This window comes from Erigeron canadensis, chromosome 1, assembly GCF_010389155.1.
Source record: "Erigeron canadensis isolate Cc75 chromosome 1, C_canadensis_v1, whole genome shotgun sequence".
Classification (NCBI taxonomy): domain Eukaryota; kingdom Viridiplantae; phylum Streptophyta; class Magnoliopsida; order Asterales; family Asteraceae; genus Erigeron; species Erigeron canadensis.
Window position 1 is genome coordinate 46,658,375 of NC_057761.1, and position 20,852 is coordinate 46,679,226.

The 20,852-nt window shown below is 34.5% G+C and overlaps 1 protein-coding gene across 1 annotated transcript; it reads right to left on the minus strand.

Moving 5' to 3' along the window:
* Positions 1-1,192: 1,192 nt before the first annotated feature.
* On the minus strand, positions 1,193-3,827 carry LOC122585099 (probable pectinesterase 68). The gene is made up of 5 exons (XM_043757194.1): positions 3,558-3,827; positions 3,013-3,202; positions 2,669-2,875; positions 1,839-2,077; positions 1,193-1,648 (listed from the first exon to the last, which is right to left on the minus strand). The coding sequence occupies exons 1-5, from the start codon at positions 3,803-3,805 to the stop codon at positions 1,492-1,494; spliced, it is 1,041 nt and encodes a 346-aa protein (XP_043613129.1). The 5' UTR covers positions 3,806-3,827; the 3' UTR covers positions 1,193-1,491.
* Between the last annotated feature and the right edge of the window lie 17,025 nt (positions 3,828-20,852).

Below are 20,852 nucleotides of genomic sequence, written 5' to 3' on the forward strand. Positions count from 1 at the left end.
CTAGATACATCACCATAAGGTGTTTATTTGCAAGTTGCAAGTTCAAATAAATAAAATAGTTGAATTCACATTAAACTTCATGCTTAATGTTAGAACTAGTAAGGTTTTGGCCCCGCTTTGCGGGATTCTAATTATCATGTTGATACAGTTTTGTTATACCAGTTTACTTGTGTTGAACTAACCTAATAATTCAAAAGATAAAAGTGTGAAAAACCAAGAAATAACTTGAAGAAAACAAATAATGTTTGTGCGTAAAAACTAAAAAAACCGAATCAAAAAGTTTGCAATATCTAATAAACACTTTAAGTTTGTGGAAAAAAAAAATGTTGAGTAAAAGTTTTCAATATATTAGTTGAGAACACAAAAGTAAAAAAACTATGAAAAATATCAAAAGAAAAAAACTCCAAACGGAATACGATATGACAAAATCTGAATAGTGTTGTGGGGTATAAGATGAACCAATAAAAAAAAACACAAATAAAAGCAAAAAAATTGTGCAAGAAACCAAGAAAACCGAAAGGAAAAAAAACTCGAACGATTGCCGATATGACAAAATTTGAGTAGAAACGTGGGGTGTAGGTGGACCAATAGAATAGTGTCACGTGACGGTGGCACTGTTCATTAGCCTCACGTTTAATAACACAAAAGCAAAAAAACTATAATAATACAGAAAGAAAAACTCCAAACGGGATACGATATGGCAAAATCTAAATAGTGATGCGGGGTATAAGATGAACCAATTGAAAAGAGCACAAAAGGAAAAAAAAATTTGTACAAGAAACCAAAGAAAACCAAAAAAAAAAAAGTCGAATGAAATCTGATATAGCAAAATGCAAATAAATACGCGGGTATAGATGGACCAATAGAACAATGCCATGTGACGGTTGCACTGTTCATTGACCTCACCTTTAATGATATGATGATAATAATTGAGAGCTGCATGTCCTGCATCTAAGCAGCTTGAATTCACATTGACAGAAATGAACATACCATAATCAATTCTAAACGAGTCAAAGTTATTAATGTATTATAAACTTTCTTATGATTTTTTTAGTCGGCATTAAATGTTTATTAAAAAGAAAAATGCTAGCAATACACTAGACAATACAAAACATATAGTCTGATCCGAACGGTGAATATGAACAAAATTTTCTTACAATTTACCTTGGTTATAAACGTGTATCTATGGGTGTCCAACAAAAAGTAATCCTTGAATTAAATTTCTTATACAAATGCGACTATGCTATAAACAAATTAATTTACCAAAAACCTTTAGCTAAGTACAAATGTGCAATAAACAAATGAATGCCCAACCTTTAGCTAAGTACAAATGTGCAATAAACAAATGAATGCCCTAAATCTGAAACAGACTAAGTTATATATCATTCAAGATTATTATTATTTTTGTATTTTTTTTTCCCCCTTTATATCTCTATCTATACTTGAAGAAAATAATGAATGAATAAATAAATTTGTTAAAAAATAAAAAATCTAAGCATCAGAAGGTTCAATCCAATGTCGTCCGTTAACAAAGCTTTTTGCAAGAAACTTATGGGCAGAATCGTAATTTAGCTCTCTGGCCCATGAAGCTCCACGGACTGCTGCTGCACCTGGGCCCCAACATCTGTAGACTCCAAAATATGCAGTCCTGCCCAATCAACCCAACAAAAGTGACATCCCATGAAAATTTATACGTCTAATTTGCTGGGCCCATTTCATTTCAATTTTGTATCATATAAATGGTACAAACTTTATTATGAGTTTGTCACATTTATGGCATTTGGTAATAGTTGATGCGACAAAACTATTGAATTTTTATCATAGGTTTAGAAGCTTACTTGCTTTTGTTGCTGGCATGGTCCCAATCGTCCCATCCGCCATGGGCAACAACGTTGTCAAAATAGGTGTATGAGTAGACAATCCGTGAGTACTGACCCATGGCTCGTCCCACGTACAACGGTCCGGTACCAGTCACCTTACATCCTACAAAGGCAAAACCGCTCTTATCATCTGGTGTTCTTCTATCATGAGCCGCGATCGATCCAAATCTCTTTGCTATTGAATGTAGCTCGCAATCCTGTATCACTCTCAACGGAAAATAAAGAAAATTTTGATCATGCTACCCAAAAATTCAACATTTGGAATAGTATAATTGTCATTTTGCTTTTGAAAAAAGACTACATATTCAAAAAGTACCTTTTATGCTTTTAAAAATTGATATCCTAAGACCTAGCTATAAGCTACTAGACATATACACAAGACAAAAAGGAAAATGGTCTTTTTCAACTCGGATATATTACATAGGTCAATTGTCATAGGCAACTTTATCTTTATGATATGTTGATCTCCTGCCTTATTTAGAAATAAAAAAACATAATAGTCACCTATTAGCTAACATAAGAAAACGCTAAACTTATCTTTCTTTCCAAACATATCATTCCAATAATGCAAAATGTCTATATGTTTCATGATATACATTTCAAAAAGTGTAACACAAATCTAATTAGCGTACATTAAACAATTATAATTTAACATAAAATCCAGTAGAAATTAACGAACTTTTAATATGAACGATACATTATTATATATTTTTTTAATTCACGTTAGTTAATATTGTCATTTAATTAGTTAGCAATATTTGTATATTTGAAAAGAAAATAATGCTTACTTTGTACATGGAACGACCATTGCCAAAAATGAAGTCTATGGAGCCCTCAATGTAACACTCCTTAAAATAATGGCGGCCTGCGTCGTCGCACAGCGTGTCTTGCGCCCCATAAAACCCGCAGCCTGAGAAATACGCTTTGTCCCCAGATATCCTAAACGCCGAGGCCTGCCATCCGTGCATTCCTGGCATTGGGGCCGGGGCTGTATTCTGCACCATATATACAAATCACCACAATTTTGTTAAAACTTAACTATTGCACAATAACAAGCTAGCTAGCTAGGGATAAATAAACTAATGAAAGATCTAGCTAGTTCTTCAGGGTATATATATATATAGCTAGGTACCTTGAAGCTAATATTACGGGCAGAGAAGTAGCTAGCGTACACAATGACTGAAGCAGTCTGATACGTACGCAGCTGTTGCCCGTCTGGCCCACGGTCACTTGCCCGGTCGTGCCATTCGATCACTGTCTCGTCTTTCCCTTCTCCTTGAAATGTTATGTATGGTTTACTCGCTGGAATCACCACCTTTTCTCTGTACGTTCCATTCCATAACCAAATACATGATACAATCCCAAGCTATATGTTAGCCATATATAATGCATGCACAACTTAATTTACACATACAGTAAAACTAACATGCACTCTCCATCTTTTTTTCATGCAATATACGGAGTACATAGTATATATATATATAGCTAGGTACCTTGTACTTCATGCATAACATATAGCGTGTTGTTAGATTGATTATACATATATATAATGCTATAATAGATGTCGTACGTAGTTACAAAAAAAAATATAAAACCTTTTAAGTATCTCTCAGAGCAATAAGCATATATATAGGCATGAGAATGTTCTTGCATGCGGTTATTTGAGGAAACACTTACACGTAAACACCGGCCAAGATACGAATGAGAATGTTCTTGCGGTTATTTGAGGAAACGGAGTCAACGGCTTCTTGAACCGTCATATAGTCACCGTCCCCATTGACATCAACCGTGATATTTCGATGTCCGGAAGGTCCCACCCACTTGTGGTGATGTTTGGTAGTAGAATTTGACGAGGTAGCAGTAGTAGTAGCAATGCAGGAAAATAATGACAAGAACATGAAGCACAAGACAACATAGGCAGCCATATATTAAAAACCAGGAGAATGGATATCAATTATTGTTGATGAGTAAGTGTGGCTAAAAGCATAATATTTATAGTAAATAGTTATAATATGTGTTAAACAAAATGAAGTCGCTAGCTACCTAGCTAGTGTACGTTATTGGACGTATTGTTTCCATGTACGTTGAGGAGTTATAATAAGACACAAAAAACGGTGTACTATATATGCTTCATGATTTACAACGGTCATCTATTTGGCCGCGTTGCTTAATTTGACGGCTTGGTTTGGCTTGGCTCCACTCGGCTTTAATTAAGATGCTTGATGGTCAAAAAAATTGACTTTTTTTTTTTTTTTAATAAAAAAAATCTACTTTCTTTCTATAAACACCAAAAAACACCAATGTTAAAAATTAAAATTTGGTATACATTTTTAAGAAGTAAAAGTCTCTATCAATTAAGATTTTATATGAAATGTTTTTTTATAAAATTTTTATGTCTATATTATTCATAAGGTAGGTAATACGGAGAATTAACTAATTAATTGAAACGTGTTATATATTAAAGTTATTTGAAAAGTTTTGATGACTAACGACCCATAAGTTTTATGACCAAAAACACAGTTTGGTAATTATGGACTACTACAAAATTTGAAAATTAACTGACTTTGACCATATGTATAGTCAAAATATAATTTAGGTATATTTACATACCAAAAAACGGTGCCGTTTTACCTAACTTAAGCCTTAAGGTGGTTTAGGCTCGTGGCTTGGAGATGAGCCGATCGAGCCGGTTTGTAAAAATGTAAACATGAATTACTCTTTATATTTTCATTGTGATATTTATTTGTAGTATAAACCATTCCTAGCCCATACTCTGTTACAGAAGGACCATCTGTGTGGGGCCCGGCTGGGAATGAAAATTCGAACGTTGGAACCAAAATACATTTGCCCTCCAATTTCTCCTGTCGTGTTTTTATCTACCTAGCTTATCTGAACATGTGGTTGTATATTCATGTATATATTTTATTGTAATATCTGCTAATTTAAAATACCTTTTGTTAAAGCTAATCAATTGTTAACTACGGAGTAATATATACTGCTAATTTACAAAAGGTTAACTTATTACTATTACATTAATCATACTCTTTGTGAAACTATATATATTAACCTATTGGCATCTATTACCCGTAACATTTCTTTTTACCATAATTATAATCAACATATCTTCATGATATATAATAATGTCACTCGTATGAGTTAATTACAACCGAGTATAAAATTGCGCAAGCTTTTTGAGAAAAAGGTTAACTTTTTAGATGTGTAACTTGGAAAGGAATTAGATCATCACTTTTTACCCTTGACTTATTGGTCCTATATGGTCTATTTGGTTTATTTAATTTTGGTCTATACTTAAAAGCTGTTAGACTGACCTTTTTCTCCCCTGGTTTCAAATTTTCAATGCGAATATTTTAAAGTGTGTTATACCAAAATCATTGGTTATATTGCTAATTGTTAATAACCACATGGGCTAGCCTTTTAGCACAAATCATATTGTTATATTATTATATACTACTATATAAAATTCAAACTATACAAAATACTGTAAGTACTTTTTATATAGTAACAATAAGAATACTAATTAATGTATACTATACGCTCAATGCATTAGCTTTGGAGCTGTCGGGTCCTCTCACCCAAAAATATAGGGGAGTTCAAGGCACCAAAATTACAAATGGGTAATTTCAAGATATCAATGTTGAATCTTTGAAACCCAATACCCTTACTATACACTCAATGTGTTCAATTGAAAGAATTTCAACAAATGTGTAAAAGAAAAATCACTAATAACTTGCTATTTGATAAAATGTATAATGATTCTACTAATCAAATTATATTTGAGTAACTAATCATGGTTTGCCGAAAAACTTCTTCATGTGACTGACAACTTTATAGAATTCCACTATCCATTTTTTTTTTTTTTACTTTCTGTGCAGTGTGCACAACTTCAAATATAAATATAAGAAGAACACACCATAAAGCATGTTGGAGATCGATATGTGAAACTTTAAACAATATGACTCAAATATTTCTTGCTTGAACATAGACTAAATTATACGAGTATATTACAAACCTTTAGATACCAAGTGTTAGCTAGCTAGTATTACAAATAAAAGTAATACTCCAAAAATATGAAAACTTGACTCTCTAAAACTTATCACTTTTTATTTTGTCACGTCTAATTTCCATTCTCTAAACTTCCAGGTTAAGGTCCTTCGCATACATATACATTATAGATAATATTATTTGGGCAAATACTTGGTCTAAAACTAGATGCATTAATTTACAATCACCGATCCATCAATTTAATCAACTTTGATCACATGTACGTTGTTGACCATTTATATGGAGGATAAATACTCTTTCGTTCAATAACAAAAACATGAGTAAAACTCCTGCTCATTTTTTTTTTTCATGCTTGAATTGAATAGTTAGGATGACTTTTTGGAAAACTTATTATTCCTTTTTCTTTTTTTTTTTTTGGTTGGCAAAACACATTACTTTTACAAAGCTAAAACATAAGAATTCCACATTAAACAAAATTGATCACATCTATTTGTCTTCCTAGGAGAAAGGGATTAGAATAATAGGAACATGAACATTTAGTTTTAAATGATTAAATATAATCAAAAGATAAAGATTTGATTATGTGGTGACACCAGTAGACTTGGACTTGATTATTGATCATAAGTCACAACTATAACCACAAATCCACAATGGTATTCAGTGTTCTGATTCCAGAAGACATGGACTTCGATACTTGATTGAACCTTGAAGCCCAAAATACTGTGGGCCTGGCAACTCAACAAGCTTAAAAGTATCGAGCCTGTTACCCACCGTAATTTATTTTAAACAGTCTACTCGGCCATCAAATATTGTTACTCAACCCTTATCTTTTTTAACCAGATGTCTTTATGAAAATAGTCTCTCTAATCAGATAAAGGCAAAACTATCTGCATCCTATATTCCTATACCTTTGTCTCATGTTGTTGTTGTTGTCACCTATCTAGTCTTGAAGATTCTGATTTCATTTTTGCCATTTTCTATTTCTTTTACATTGTAATCGAATGTTTTCAATTTTCATGTTGGTTTCATCCGAGCCCTTAAAAGCAAATATACATAATCGAGTATACGATTTTATATTTTGCTTAGATATTTTTATTTTTATATATTTAAATATTCTACCAATAAATAAAACATAACAAAATACAATTCAAAGCTGATACAGCTGATACAGCTGGCCATCATTACCTTTTATCATATATAGTAATTAAAATTAAAATTTACCGATCTTATTTATTTAAATTTGATTTATACTAGAACTTTTATCTTTATTTTTGAAACCATCTACCATCGTTCATTCTTCAATTTCTAATGTATACTAAATAGGATCATTACATACTTATTTTAAATCCGATCAGCGTTCCCTTTTACATCAGACCGTGAATTTTCCTTAGGCATGACATATTAAAATACGGTTGTTGGTAAAAGCATATATACATAATACATTTTTAGTCCTTTATAAAATAAATTACATCATTTTTTTTTCAACTTTCTATATCAAAATACATTCCAACACATTTTAACTTTCTATGATTTTATAAGTTAGTAACAATAATCATAGTTGTGACCAAAATTTACCATACTGATGACATTGATCCAAGGCGAAGGTCAGTTAACATTTGGACCTTGGTCTTTGTTGTAAACCTATAATATCTAACATGACTTCTATTTTTACGGATACAAATTTTTAGCTGCTTTTTAAATATGGACAAATATGTTTATATAATTATGGTGATGAAAAATCTTTATATGGTTCTATTTTTATGACAATAGTAACGAATTTACGAATGTTAATGTACCTAAAGCTTATGTCTAACATGTTATAAAGGCAAGTACTATAATGATTATCAAATATGGTATAAATTTTGACATGAAGTTTAATCTACATCATCTCATGTTAAAGGGCCCTTAGAGCGAAAAGCTTTTTTTATTAAAAGGGCCAGTCTCGCTTGATATATATATATATATATATATATATATATATATATATATATATATATATATATATATATATATATATATATATATATATATAGGGTTATACTCCGGTGAAAACACTTTAAAACACCATTTTGATGCATTAAAAGTCTATAAAACTAACATAGTGCTTAACTAATTATCATTATTTAAGTGTTTAACAACACATTGATCTGTCAAAATCGAAAAAATCACGTTTTTTATTGATGCATCCAACAAAAAACGTGATTTTTTTCGATTTTGACGGATCGATGTGTTGTTAAACACTTGAATAATGATAATTAGTTATGCACTATGTCAGTTTTATGGACTTTTAATGCATCAAAATGTAGTTTTTAAGTGTTCTCATTTCTTTTTATTTTAATTTCGTTCTCATTTGATAGCCGCCATATATATATATATAAGGGTGAGATAATTTCAGTCCAGCTAAAAAAAGTCTAAAAAAATTCCATTGATTTTCGTAACTTACACACCACCACCATCATCTACTACGATATACAAGACTTTTTTGTAAAAACACTAAGACTTTCCGGCGACGGGCCTACGGGAAAATCATGTGTAAGTTAACTTACGCGTGATTTTCCGGCGACCCGGTGGCCGGAAAATCATGGTGGTGGTCGGAGATGATCATGGTGGTGGTCGAAGTTGTGTAAATTACATGGACTTTTTTTAGACTTTTTTTAGCTGGACTAAAATTATCTTTTCTCTCTCTCTCCCTCTCTCTCTCTATATATATATATATTTGGTTATTATATATATATATATATATATATATTTGGTTAGTGAAATTAATTGTTGGGAGAATCAAATTTACAAATTGGTGGTTGAATTTCTAAGTTTGAATTACAGTGTTTCGGTCAGGCGTATGCTTGTGGTGGGCCCAATGTTATAGAATGAAAGAAAGTGATTTGGTTGCGGGGATGATTTAATTTGTCAAGTTCATTGAAAATGATGGATGAAATAAAATTAAATTGATTGTTCATGACTTGTGAGAATAGAAAGGTTTTTAAGGGCAGCGTAGATTTGTAACATCCAGATTTTGAAAAGGGGATTTGACAAAGTATTCATAAATTATATCAAAAATACATAAATTGTTTAAATAAACTTATTTACTATTTATTTTATCATTTCTCTTGAAAAAAAAAATATACTTATAACATACATGTAATAAACTTATGTATTATATCGATATGGATATTTGGTCTTAGGCTACTAAGAGCATTCACAGTCGTAGAGACTCATCCTCTAAGAACTAGTCTTTGTCAGCACCACATCAGCTCTACATCAGCCCAAGAACTAACCAAGGACTAATCCCCCCAAAACACTCACAATGTCAGAACTAGTCTAGGACCCACTATTTATTTAACTCTACATTTTCAACCTAATATTCTACCATCTATTTAATTATACACTTTTAACCCTCTAAACTTATACAACTTCAAATTTTTTAATAAAAACACACTTAAAAATTTCATTAAATAAAAAAACATACAATACAATACTAAAAAAACAACACATAATTAATTAAAAATAACAACATAGTTTCATAATTTATTATTAAGACAAACAACAATGGATCACGGGAGACGCCAAATATGCTCGACAAGATTATGATGAAGACCGTGGTGAACCCCTCGGTCTCGAAGCTCCTTATTGGTCCGTGCGTGGACCGCCATCCTCTCTCGGAAGGCACGAAAAGGTACACCCGGGGGGGGGGGGGTCGGCTAGGATTTCTAGATCATATGAGGTTATTGCATGACCCGAATCCTCAACGATCATGTTATGCAATATGACACAAGCATACATGGTTCGACGAATCTTGTTGACACTAAATGACCTTGAGGGGTGTGTAAGGATTGCCCAATGGCCGTGGAGAACTCCAAATGCTCGTTCCACATCTTTTCGCGCACTTTCTTGATACTTCTTGAATTTTTTCTTCTTTAGGTCTTGTGGGCATGAAAAAGCCTTGACAAATGTTGCGCACTCCGGATAAATACCATCGGCTAGATAGTACCCCTTCTTATAATCGGTTCCGTTAACTGTAAATGTAGTATCCGGAGTCGTATCCTCAACGATTTCCCTAAACAAATGTGATTGATTGAGTACGTTTATGTCATTGTTGGAACCTGCCGTTCCAAAAAATGCATGCCATTATACTGATAAGTTCTTCATCGTCGGAGTCGTTCCCAAATAACTTCTGTCGTGTGTATGTGTTAGCACTCGACGGAAGTGAAAAAGACATGATGATTTTAAATATATGAATTTGTGTTTTATGTTTATAAAAGTGTGTTTTTTGTGTATAAAAACTATAGATGTAAAGAGGTATATATATAAGTGATAAAAAGGGACCAAAAGTGAAAATGGGTATAAAATTCGGAAATGGCCGTTTTAGGGACTAATAGTGTAAGTTTTTTTGAATTTTTTGAAAAAGTTGACCGTTGGCTAAAAAAGAAAAAAAAACGAACGCTTCTCACTCGTTTCTGGGGGGGACGAACGCGCGAGAACGAGCACAGGGACGAGTCACACCTAACTGTGTGCGCTCGTCCCTCAAGTGAGATTATTATGGGGGGGGGGGGGTTCGAGAGTCCTGGGTTTCATCCCAGGCTTGCGTGGTTCGTGCACCGTATACTGCCCAATTGGATGTTAATATGGTGTCTTGAATGCTAAGCGCTAATTACTAACTATTAACTATTAACTCGCTGTTTAAAAAAAGAAAAAAAAACATTTTGAAGATGATGGGCCGTGGTGATGGTGGTATAGCCGTTTAGTTATAATGAACATAAAGGTTGGAAGATGGTATTGTAATGTTGTGTATTATTTAAAAATCATTTACAATTATTGAATTGGAAACATCCTTATGATCAGTATTATAAGTGGGACATGCTATAGAAACCCTCATTTACTAAGTATACCCTATAACATTAATTCTCAGTCAACTTTTTAGTTCATTTATATTTCCAAAGAGATACTTAAATAAATTTTATATCAAATATTAACATTTAACATTAAACATATCAAATTAAGGCGTCTGGTATCATGACCATTATTTTGGTAACCCGACCAGATTATTAATGACAAGGGGCCCGTTTTTTACTCTATTATATATACCATTATAAACATGGGGGCCCACACTTTTTGGTTGGGATACCAAAAAGTGTGGTTGGGATACTAGGGGTGCAAATTAATTATGTTCAAACATTGCATTTTGTAAGGTGCCCTATTGTTGCGTAGATCGTAATAAGACGTGATTCGTTATGTCAAGAGTGCGGAATCCTCTTGAGATAACTAGATTGCTATTGCCTTTCGTTGATTAATAAGCAATTAACCAACCTAAGGAGATGCACAAGGCTTGTGGTTCGTGTAAGAGGCTACATGAAGGAACAATTAACCTTAGCTCGTAAATTCGTGAATAACTCTCAAGAATTCGTCAACAATTCACAAGAATCCCCTAATTACGTAGATTAGGTCTTGTATTTATACTAATTGATATTGGGTTTGTGTGGGCTTAGGCCTTAATTGCGTAATTAGGCCCGAATTAACAATAAGTCAATTCACCTCATGCTGACGTCAGCACGAGGGTAATCCTTCATGCTGATGACGTCAGCACGATGGACGTGCCTTTGACTCTTTGTTTGACTTCGTTTGGCTCGTACATAACATCCAATCACCGTTTAAGTGTTCTACGACACTTATAAACCTTGATTCTATGTTCTTGTACCTGCAAAATAATATATAACACACAAACACAATACAAAACATAAACAGATATAATATTGAAGTTCGAACGTAATCATTAAATATCAACACAAGTTCTTATTTCAATGATTACAAACAAGTTCCTAAAAACGTAAACAATAATCAAATCTATGTTGCGATTGTCACACCGAATCTGCATCTACAGATTCCCCCTTGACGATTGCAACTAGATCTCTTTAAAGTCTTCGAACTTGAACTTCAAAGCTATCCATTAAACAAAAGTCTAGTGCTATTCGCATGAATTCTCTCTTGTAAACAATGAGCGAGAATGTTGCGATAACGCCTTTCCTCAACTCTCCAAAAATCTACAGCTGAGCAAGGTGTATCCAAAATTCTTCTTTGATCACCTCTTGACAAATTGACAACCTGCATTGGATCATACATGCGTAGCAGCATCTGTTTCTTTGAATCATCAATAAACATCTGTGCTTCGCCTGACTTGATATCTATCTGCCAAAATGTCATCTCTGTCAGCATATCTTGATCCCATCTGATAGCGGGAACCTTTTTAACACATTTAATCCTCTTCTGGATAAATCGAAATGTGCCATCTGGATTCTTAATCCTCTTCAAAGGTGTTGGCTTTATCAACCTTTCTTCTGGCTTCAGACCTCTATCACTGAAATACTTAATTCTTTCATCTCTGAATCTATTCCAGTAGAAATCTGCAAGTCCATTGCTCTGAAGATTAACGAACCAGTGTCTAACCAAATCTATCATGTCTGAATCACTGAGAGAATGGAAATGTCTTTGACTTATTGACATGTACTGGCAACCCTCCTTTCTCTTGATAATAAACAATTTGATTCTGTGATCATAGAACCAACTTTGAATCACTGAGAAGTATTTGGGTGCATCCTTGTCTGAGACATATTCCCAAAACATCGATGGTTTATACGTATCACGTATCATCAAACCAGTATGTCCTCTATAATCTGGAATTAGTCTATCAATAATAAATTCATGATCTTGCTCTACCGGAGGTATATTAAATCTTCCAAGATCAACCTCTCGTGTAGCATCTATATTCCAGTATAGATCAAAAATATTGTTATGTCCCTCATCGACTATGTTTGCATATACAGCAAATCTTAACCTTGCAGCATTCTTAGGTTCATCTGGACTATCTCTGATTGGATTGAGATTGAGATGTTCTACTTCAGCTATTGGTTCAACTTGAATGACTTTATCTTCATTAAAGACACGATCAAAGTCATAAGGTGTCTCAAGCAACCTTTGTCTATCAGCTTCTGAAGTAATGAACTCTCCTTCTTCAAAATCTTCATCATCGATACTTTCTAGATCTTCTTCAGCATCAAGATCGTCCAATGCACCTATTCTTTGAAGCTTATCTGCAATTCAAATGATTTACATATACAAAGATAAAGAACATAAATCACAAGTCAAGACATAATAAAATAGTATAAATACATAAAAAGAAATTAAAATAAATAATACTATATCATAAATATAATGTAACAATTACATTAATATTTATCTTATAATCTTTATCTATTTTAACTTACAACAATAATATTATATCATAAATATAATGTAACACATACATTTATATTTATCTTATAATCATTATTTTTCATTACTCGAGTATTTTAAAATTACACTGTCAATATGTTAAGCCGAACAGAATAATTCTTTGATAACTATTCTAAGCTGAATAACACTTTGATTAACACTCTAAACTGTTATTATAACTCAAGTAATCAAATGTATACACATCAATTAAAAATACAAAATCAATAGCACTAAGGTTCATAATCCGAATCTGAATCCGAATCTGACTCTGACTCTGACTCTGAAGATGTATGAGTTAACCCTGACTGTTCTTTCATTTGATCCCTAAGTGATCCTGGATCATAATAATCATCATAATCCATAATCTCAGCTCTAGCTCTCATATGAGCCTGTGGATCATATCCCAATCTCTTTTCTAGTCTATGCACAATTAAAGGGTGCAAATCTGACTCTGTAGAGGCATTGGTAGTAGAAACAGTCTTAGTTGACTCACTATCCTGAGTAGATTTTCCTTTGCTATTTTCTTTTTCTTTATGATTATGAGGATCATTCACAATCTCCCTTTCTATTCTATCAGAAATAGAATCGGACTTACCTGAATTGGAATCTTCCCCATCACCATTGTTATCTGGATCATCAGGATCTGCATCTGGAGTGGTCATCACAGCTTTGCCTTTATCTTGAGTCCTAGAAGTACTAGCACTAGCTGTCCCGGCAATCTCTGACTCTATTTGTCTTGATGACTCCCCCTGAACATCAGCAGTCTCTTTATCCATAACAGCATCATCAGCAACATCTTGATCTTGACCTCTATTCTCTGGCTCACCTGGTTGTGTTTGATCTTGACCTTGAGCTGGATCTTGATCTTCATGATCATCATCTCTAGTCTTCTTTGCAAGCTCATCATCTCTACAACCATCCTTATCTCCCCCTTGAGCCAAGAATTGATCAAGTCGAGATCCAAGAGAATGAACAAGAGCCGTCATAACGTCCATCTCTTCCTGATGCTTAGCAGCCTAGAGCTTTAGCTGATTCTCCAAAACTGTAACCCTCATCTCTAACATCTTTTTCTCAGAAAATAAACGACTCAGCTGCACTTGAACAGGTACAGGTGGACGTGAAGTAGAAGCAACGTCAGATGTAGAGACCTGAGGGGGCATCGCAGCTTCAAACGAAGGCATACGAGCGCTAGAAGTTCCTGTGGGAGGCATCTGTGGTCTTTGCAGAGGAGCCAACAGACGTCCCATAACAGTAGAAACAAGAACTGTCGCCTGAATAGGAGCAGACGAAGGCCTAGGAGCAACAAGTGTCGGAATTGTAGACTCCGGAACAGCAGGAATCGTAACAGTGGTAGCTTCAGTGACAACTTGTGCGCGAGAACCAATTCCCCTTATAATAAACTTTGGTCTCGACCTTCTCTCCCCAACAGTAACACCAGCAGACAGAAGCTCTTAAAGCAGCAACCAATGGAGTATCACCAACAACAGGTGCATGAGACCTCTCCATGGCTTCATTATATGCAGCAAATTCTCTATCAACTTCAGCTTGAGATCGTGCATGTCTTCTTCTTCTCTTTGGCAATCTTTCTTCCTCTTCTTCATCTTCCGAGTCCTCGACAACATTAACCGGGACTTCAGAAGGACCAACATCAACATCAACTGGAGCAGAGGTAGAAGTAGAAACTCCAGCAGATGTAGATACAAGATTTGTAGGATCATCAATATCCTCCATGAGAGCATCCATATCAGAGTCATGCTCCAAATCACCAGCATACAGAGGAACATCGTTGAGTCCCTCAAACTGATCAGCTCTTTCCTCTTGAGGAGCATCCTGAGCCTGATCATCATCACCAGCAGCAGCAACAACGGGTTCTTCATCCTCCCAACCTTGTCGAGGTGCGACATAGTTAGGATTAAGCAAATGTCTGAACAAAGGTGGATTATCAACCTCAATCGGAACAGTGCTTCCCGACAGATGCTTCAAACTTTCAGCAAATGCCTTGTAAGTAAGACGACCTAAATTGAACGTAGGACCGTCAAATGGCAAATCAGCTGCAAAGTGACGAATTATGATCATCACAAATCTTGGAAACAGAAAGAATTTCTTATCTCAACTGCTTCTCCAAATTATCAAAAATGTACTGAGAGAAGTTGTATGGCTTGTTCAGCAGTAAGGCAACCATCTGAGAAGCATTCTGTATATTCATCTGGTCATAGCCTGTACTCCGATGACTAATGGCCCTCAACAAATAGTAAGCAAGAAGCTTCCATTTGCCACGAAGATGATTCCTGAAGTATGGGTGAGAAATAGCTCCAGTATACCCCATACGACGTCGAGCACCGTCGCAGAATTCCTCAGAAAACTTAGTCGGACCTTGCTCTATCGCGACATCACCTAAGTGTTGTCCGTAAGTCTCCAGCAGAAAAAGAGAATGAACGTCCTCCAACAGTAGTGCGAATGTATGTATGAGCACCCATCTGCACCGAACGGGCTGAGTTCCAAAACTCTTTAATGAGACTTATCACCAACGGAGGATTCTCTGTCACAGCAAAATAGACATGAGAACGTGCAAGAAATTGAAGGACACCGTGAAACTCTGCAGTGCACCCCATTTGCGTAATGCTGAGATCGAGTGCAGCATTGTGCTCCTTGACGAACACACGAGCATTAGTACCTTGTCATTATTATCTTGACATAAAATCGATCATTTCTTCATTTGATGTTTAACTCGAACAAATACATACTTACATCAAAACACATTTAATGTATAATGTATGACAAAAGATCATATCAACAATCTATCACATTACATCTTAGGTTATGATCTTGATAATAAAAGTATAACCTATCACACTAAGTCTTAGGTTATTAAAGCAGATCATCCTTGTATCACTTGTAATCTCTGTAGAAGCAATTTCTGAACACCTTTTGTTGTCCATTGCAATACAATTCAAAGGGCTGACAAACAAGCGAAAACAATTCTGCCTTGAATTAAAAATTTTGATATCATATAAAATGAGTTTATTATCTGTAACTTGCACACTTAACAAACTTCATTAATGCATCAAAATCAACAAAGTATCATCAATATGCAAAACAACCAAAAGCTTAACCTATCGATAAAATAAAATCTAAGGCAAGTCAAATCTTTGTCAAGCATACTTATCTACCAAAAACAATTGAAATTTCAAAAATTTAATTGAAACACATTCAAAAATATTTTGACTTTTCAATTTCCAAAACATTTCATTGTCTAAATTAAACAACTTATATATTAATTAGAAAATCCATCTTGTAAACATTTATACCGTAAGCAACAAGACTTATATAATTCACAAAGAATTATGACTTTTAATGCTTATCAAATCTCTCGTGCAATAAGAACTAGTTTGACACACAAACTGACACTTATTACAAGAATAAAAATAAAGAGAAACAAAAGAAAAATAAAATAAAAATAAAAATAAACTAAGCTACTTTATTTATTTACAAGAAATTCTAAGTTTATGCAGATTAGATCAGATTAACATTTACATAAGTCTGCAAGTGAGAAATAATTCTCTTATTATTAATTATGAACAGTGATTCAACCACGATTACCGGTATATTTTTCCTCTTAAACACTCGGTACTTCCAGTTTCCTTTGAGTTATGACACTTTCGACATACCCTGGCCAAGGACAGTCACCATGTAACCCGAGTAGCCTAATATGCCATTGAATAGTATGCGAACTTATGTGACCCACATTCAGATATACTTTCGTAATCGATACTAGCACTAAGATAACAAAAATTCAATGTATATTCAAAAACATCCTTAACAAATCATGAGACACTTTTTAGATAACTGAAATTAATTACTTTGTGATTTAACTTATTTGCTTTTGCATTTCATTATTTATAAGGAACCCGTGATTTTCTATGAGACCCATGTAGCGAACTTTCTGACAACCTATTCCAAGTTGAAAGCTTTAGGTAGGCTAGGTATACGAAGACACCCCGAGGACATACTTGTCCGAATCTCAAAGACCACATTAGCCCCTTAATTTACATTCATTTCATTTGCATAACAATATCACATTTACTTTCATGCTCATGAGTGGTAGAAGTTTTTGCCTATAAATTGAACAAATCTTATAGTAATGCTAGATCTTTCACAAAATTTAAGGACTAGATCAATTCCTTACTGAAAAGCAAGCATTCTCAGCCATATATCTGAATATGTTTCCCACAAGAACATTGTATAATTTAAGTTCAGATTAAGGAAACCTTGCTACTTTGTGTCTACCAATATATCCCAAATTGTAATCACTGAACTGAACAGTTATATTACGATTAAGCAGACTTAAAAGCTAAGTATCCTCACTTCTAATCATTTGACAGCATTAACTTAAATCTCTTCATATTTTTGTCATTTTTTCATTTTTCACATTTTTAGGGTTTTCATGACACTAAGAACTCTTTTTGTATTTTTATGACTCTAGCTATTTACAGACACACACTTACAAAATTAGTTCTTTGAGAGATTTAATATGAATCAGCATTCTTCATCCCATGGAGAAGAATTAACTTCTCAAATCAAGTCTTATCAAATGCTTTGGTATACAAATCAGCTAAATTATCATCGGTTATAACCTTTTCCAAATGAATTAACTTCTTTTGGGCATAATCACGCAAGAAATGATGTCTAATACAATATGCTTGGTGACCTTATGCATGACAGGGTTATTTATAATGTCTATAGCTGACTTATTCTTACAACCGCCAAAATCCGAATCAGTATATGCAACACAATCAAACGTTCCTCCCATTGGATACCATAGACCAAGCCCTTGGTTTCCCTTAAGATAACGTAGAATACGTTTTGCTGTAGTCAAATGTGACTCTTTTGGACTAGCTTGAAATCTAGCGCAAAGAAAAACAGCAAACATAATATCTGGACGCGAAGCAGTCAGATACATCAATGAGCCAATAATAGCACGATAATAAGTTGCATCCACAAGTTCATCTTTCGGATCAAGCACTCCTAAACCATGATTTTGCTGAATAGGAGTACCATATGTCTTGGACTCTAGCATTTGAAACCTCTCCAAGATGTCATCGACAAGCTTAGACTGGTGAATAAAGAATCCATCTTTCCTTTGATCTACTTGTAGTCCGAGGAAAAATTGTAATTCCCCCATAGCACTCATTTCAAAAACATTTTTCATGCTCATTTCAAACTCTTTGCACATCTTTATATTGGATGAACCAAAGATGATATCATCCACGTAAACTTGTACAATTAGATAATCTCGCTTCTTCCACTTGATAAACAATGTGTTGTCTATCGATCCTCTTGTAAAGCCATTTGTCAACAAATGCGTTGACAATTTTTCATACCACACTCTAGGTGCTTGATGCAATCCATAAAGAGCCTTATCTAATCGATATGCTCTTCTTGGATAATTCAGATCTTCAAACCCCGGTGGTTGGTAAACATATACTTCTTCTTTAACTTCACCGTACAAGAAGGCACTCTTAACGTCTAACTGATACACCTTTATACCTTTGAAACTTGCAAAAGCTAAAAATAACCTTATAGCTTCAATCCTAGCAACTGGGGCAAAAGTTTCGTTATAGTCATATCCTTCTCGTTGTGCAAACCCCTGAACAACCAAACGTGCTTTATTTCTGGTAACGATCCCTTTGTCATCTCGTTTGCATTTATATACCCAATGAGTTCCAATCGGTTCTTTACCTCTAGGCACATCTACTAATTCCCAAACTCCAAGTTTTTCAAATTGAGCTAATTCTTCTTGCATAGCTTCAACCCAACATGGATCTTGAAGTGCTGCCTTAACATTCTTAGGTTCTATTTGTGAAATGAAACCAGAATATAAACACTCAGTTATCAATCCAGTGTCTTTCACGTCACAGAACAAACTAGTTAAATCCTTATTCAACTGATTTCTAGTTCGAACAGGTTCTGTAGCATTTCCAAGAATATTTTCAACAGGGTGATCCTTATTAATTCGATATTGAGGAACCCAATCAATGTTCAAACTATCTCCTAAATTTGTTCTAATCTGAAACTCAGGAGAATTGAACTCATCTTCCGATTCTTCAGAAATAGGATCATCATCAGGCAGTGTAACCTTCGATGGAGTAGGTGGTGTAGTGTTTGCGGGTTCATTATTGTCTGAATCTGGTGTCTTATCCTTGTCCTTACCACTTTCATCAACATCAGTAGTAGACTGAACGTTGATTGGAGTAGTATCGACATTTCGAGTAGGCAGAGATATAGGAGTATTATCCATGTGATCTCTTAAAATAATCACATCATCAACTGTCTCAGGATCTGAATAAGAATCAGGACCATGTAGTGAACTAAATACACTATCATAATCGAAGTTTTTGCCACATCCAGAATGTATAGCGGGCTTATGACTGACAATCTTGACATTTGTTCCCAAATCAACTTTGCCGGTCTGTTTGTTGTAAACCCGTCGAATTGATGTTCCTGGTTTATAACCCATGAGAAATCCCTCTTCAACCTTTGAATCAAACTTTGACTGAGGTAGATACTTCAAGAAAGTACACGGTACACCAAATGGTTCAACATTCTGTAAATTTGGTTTCTTCTTATGTAGAAGCTCATAACATGTCTTATTATGACGCTTAACTATAGTAACCCTATTTAAAATATGACAAGCTGTATTCACTGCTTCCGCCCAAAACATAGTAGGAAGCCCTGAATCTGCAAACATAGTTCTGGCCGTCTCGATTAGAGTCCTATTCTTTCTTTCAGCAACTTCGATCTGTTGTGGTTCATACGGAGAACTGTATTGATGTTGGATCCCCTTTGACAGACAAAAGACATCCATCACATTATTCTTGAATCCAGTTCCGTTATCACTCCTGATTCTCTTAACACGAACTCCATAAATATTTTCAGTTTCGACAAAGAGATTTATCAAAATCTGCGGAGTTTCGTCTTTCAACTTAAGAAAGAATACCCATGAGAATCTTGAGTAATCATCAGTAACCACCAAGCAGTAATACATCCCACCAATACTTCTTACATTTACTGGACCAAATAAATCCATGTGAAGTAACTCAAAAGGATTGGCAATAGAATTTTCTTGTTTCGGTTTATGGGCAGACTTTTGCTGTTTACCTTTCAGACAAGGTACACATTTGTCTTCCATTCCAAACCGTTTCATGGGAACGCCTTCAACCAAACCATGTTTGACAATGTCATTCATCTTTCGAAAATTGATATGTCCTATTCTTCTATGCCATAGTAACGATTCAGATTCGTTTGCTTTTGATAACAAGCAAACAGACTCCTCTGGATTATCAACACCTAACACAAGGCCATAGATGTCTCTCTTCCTAGGAGCTTTCAGCAGGATCCAGTCTTCAGGAATAACATATCCTGGTTTCAATATAAGTGCTTCTTTCTCATTAAAATGGACAGTGTTACCCTTGTCACAAATCTGAGAAACACTTAATAAATTATGTGATAACTGTTCCACATAATTGACTTTCTCCAGCATAATCTTCCCATTGACAACATCCCCTTGGCCCAAGATGTTGCCGCCCTTGGGACCAGCGAAACTAACATACGAACCATTTACATCTTCATAGTTGGACAAAACGTTCTTGTCCCCAGTCATGTGCCGAGAGCATCCACTGTCAACAT

What these genes read in the sequence shown, in the direction of transcription:
- LOC122585099 (XM_043757194.1), bottom strand. Translation starts at nt 3,805, where the DNA reads ATGGCTGCCTATGTTGTCTTGTGCTTCATGTTCTTGTCATTATTTTCC. An exon ending in CCCGTAATATTAGCTTCAAG is followed by an intron (nt 2,876 to 3,012) that starts GTACCTAGCTAT and finishes TATATGGTGCAG; the next exon opens with AATACAGCCCCGGCCCCAAT. An exon ending in CATGCCAGCAACAAAAGCAA is followed by an intron (nt 1,649 to 1,838) that starts GTAAGCTTCTAA and finishes TTGATTGGGCAG; the next exon opens with GACTGCATATTTTGGAGTCT.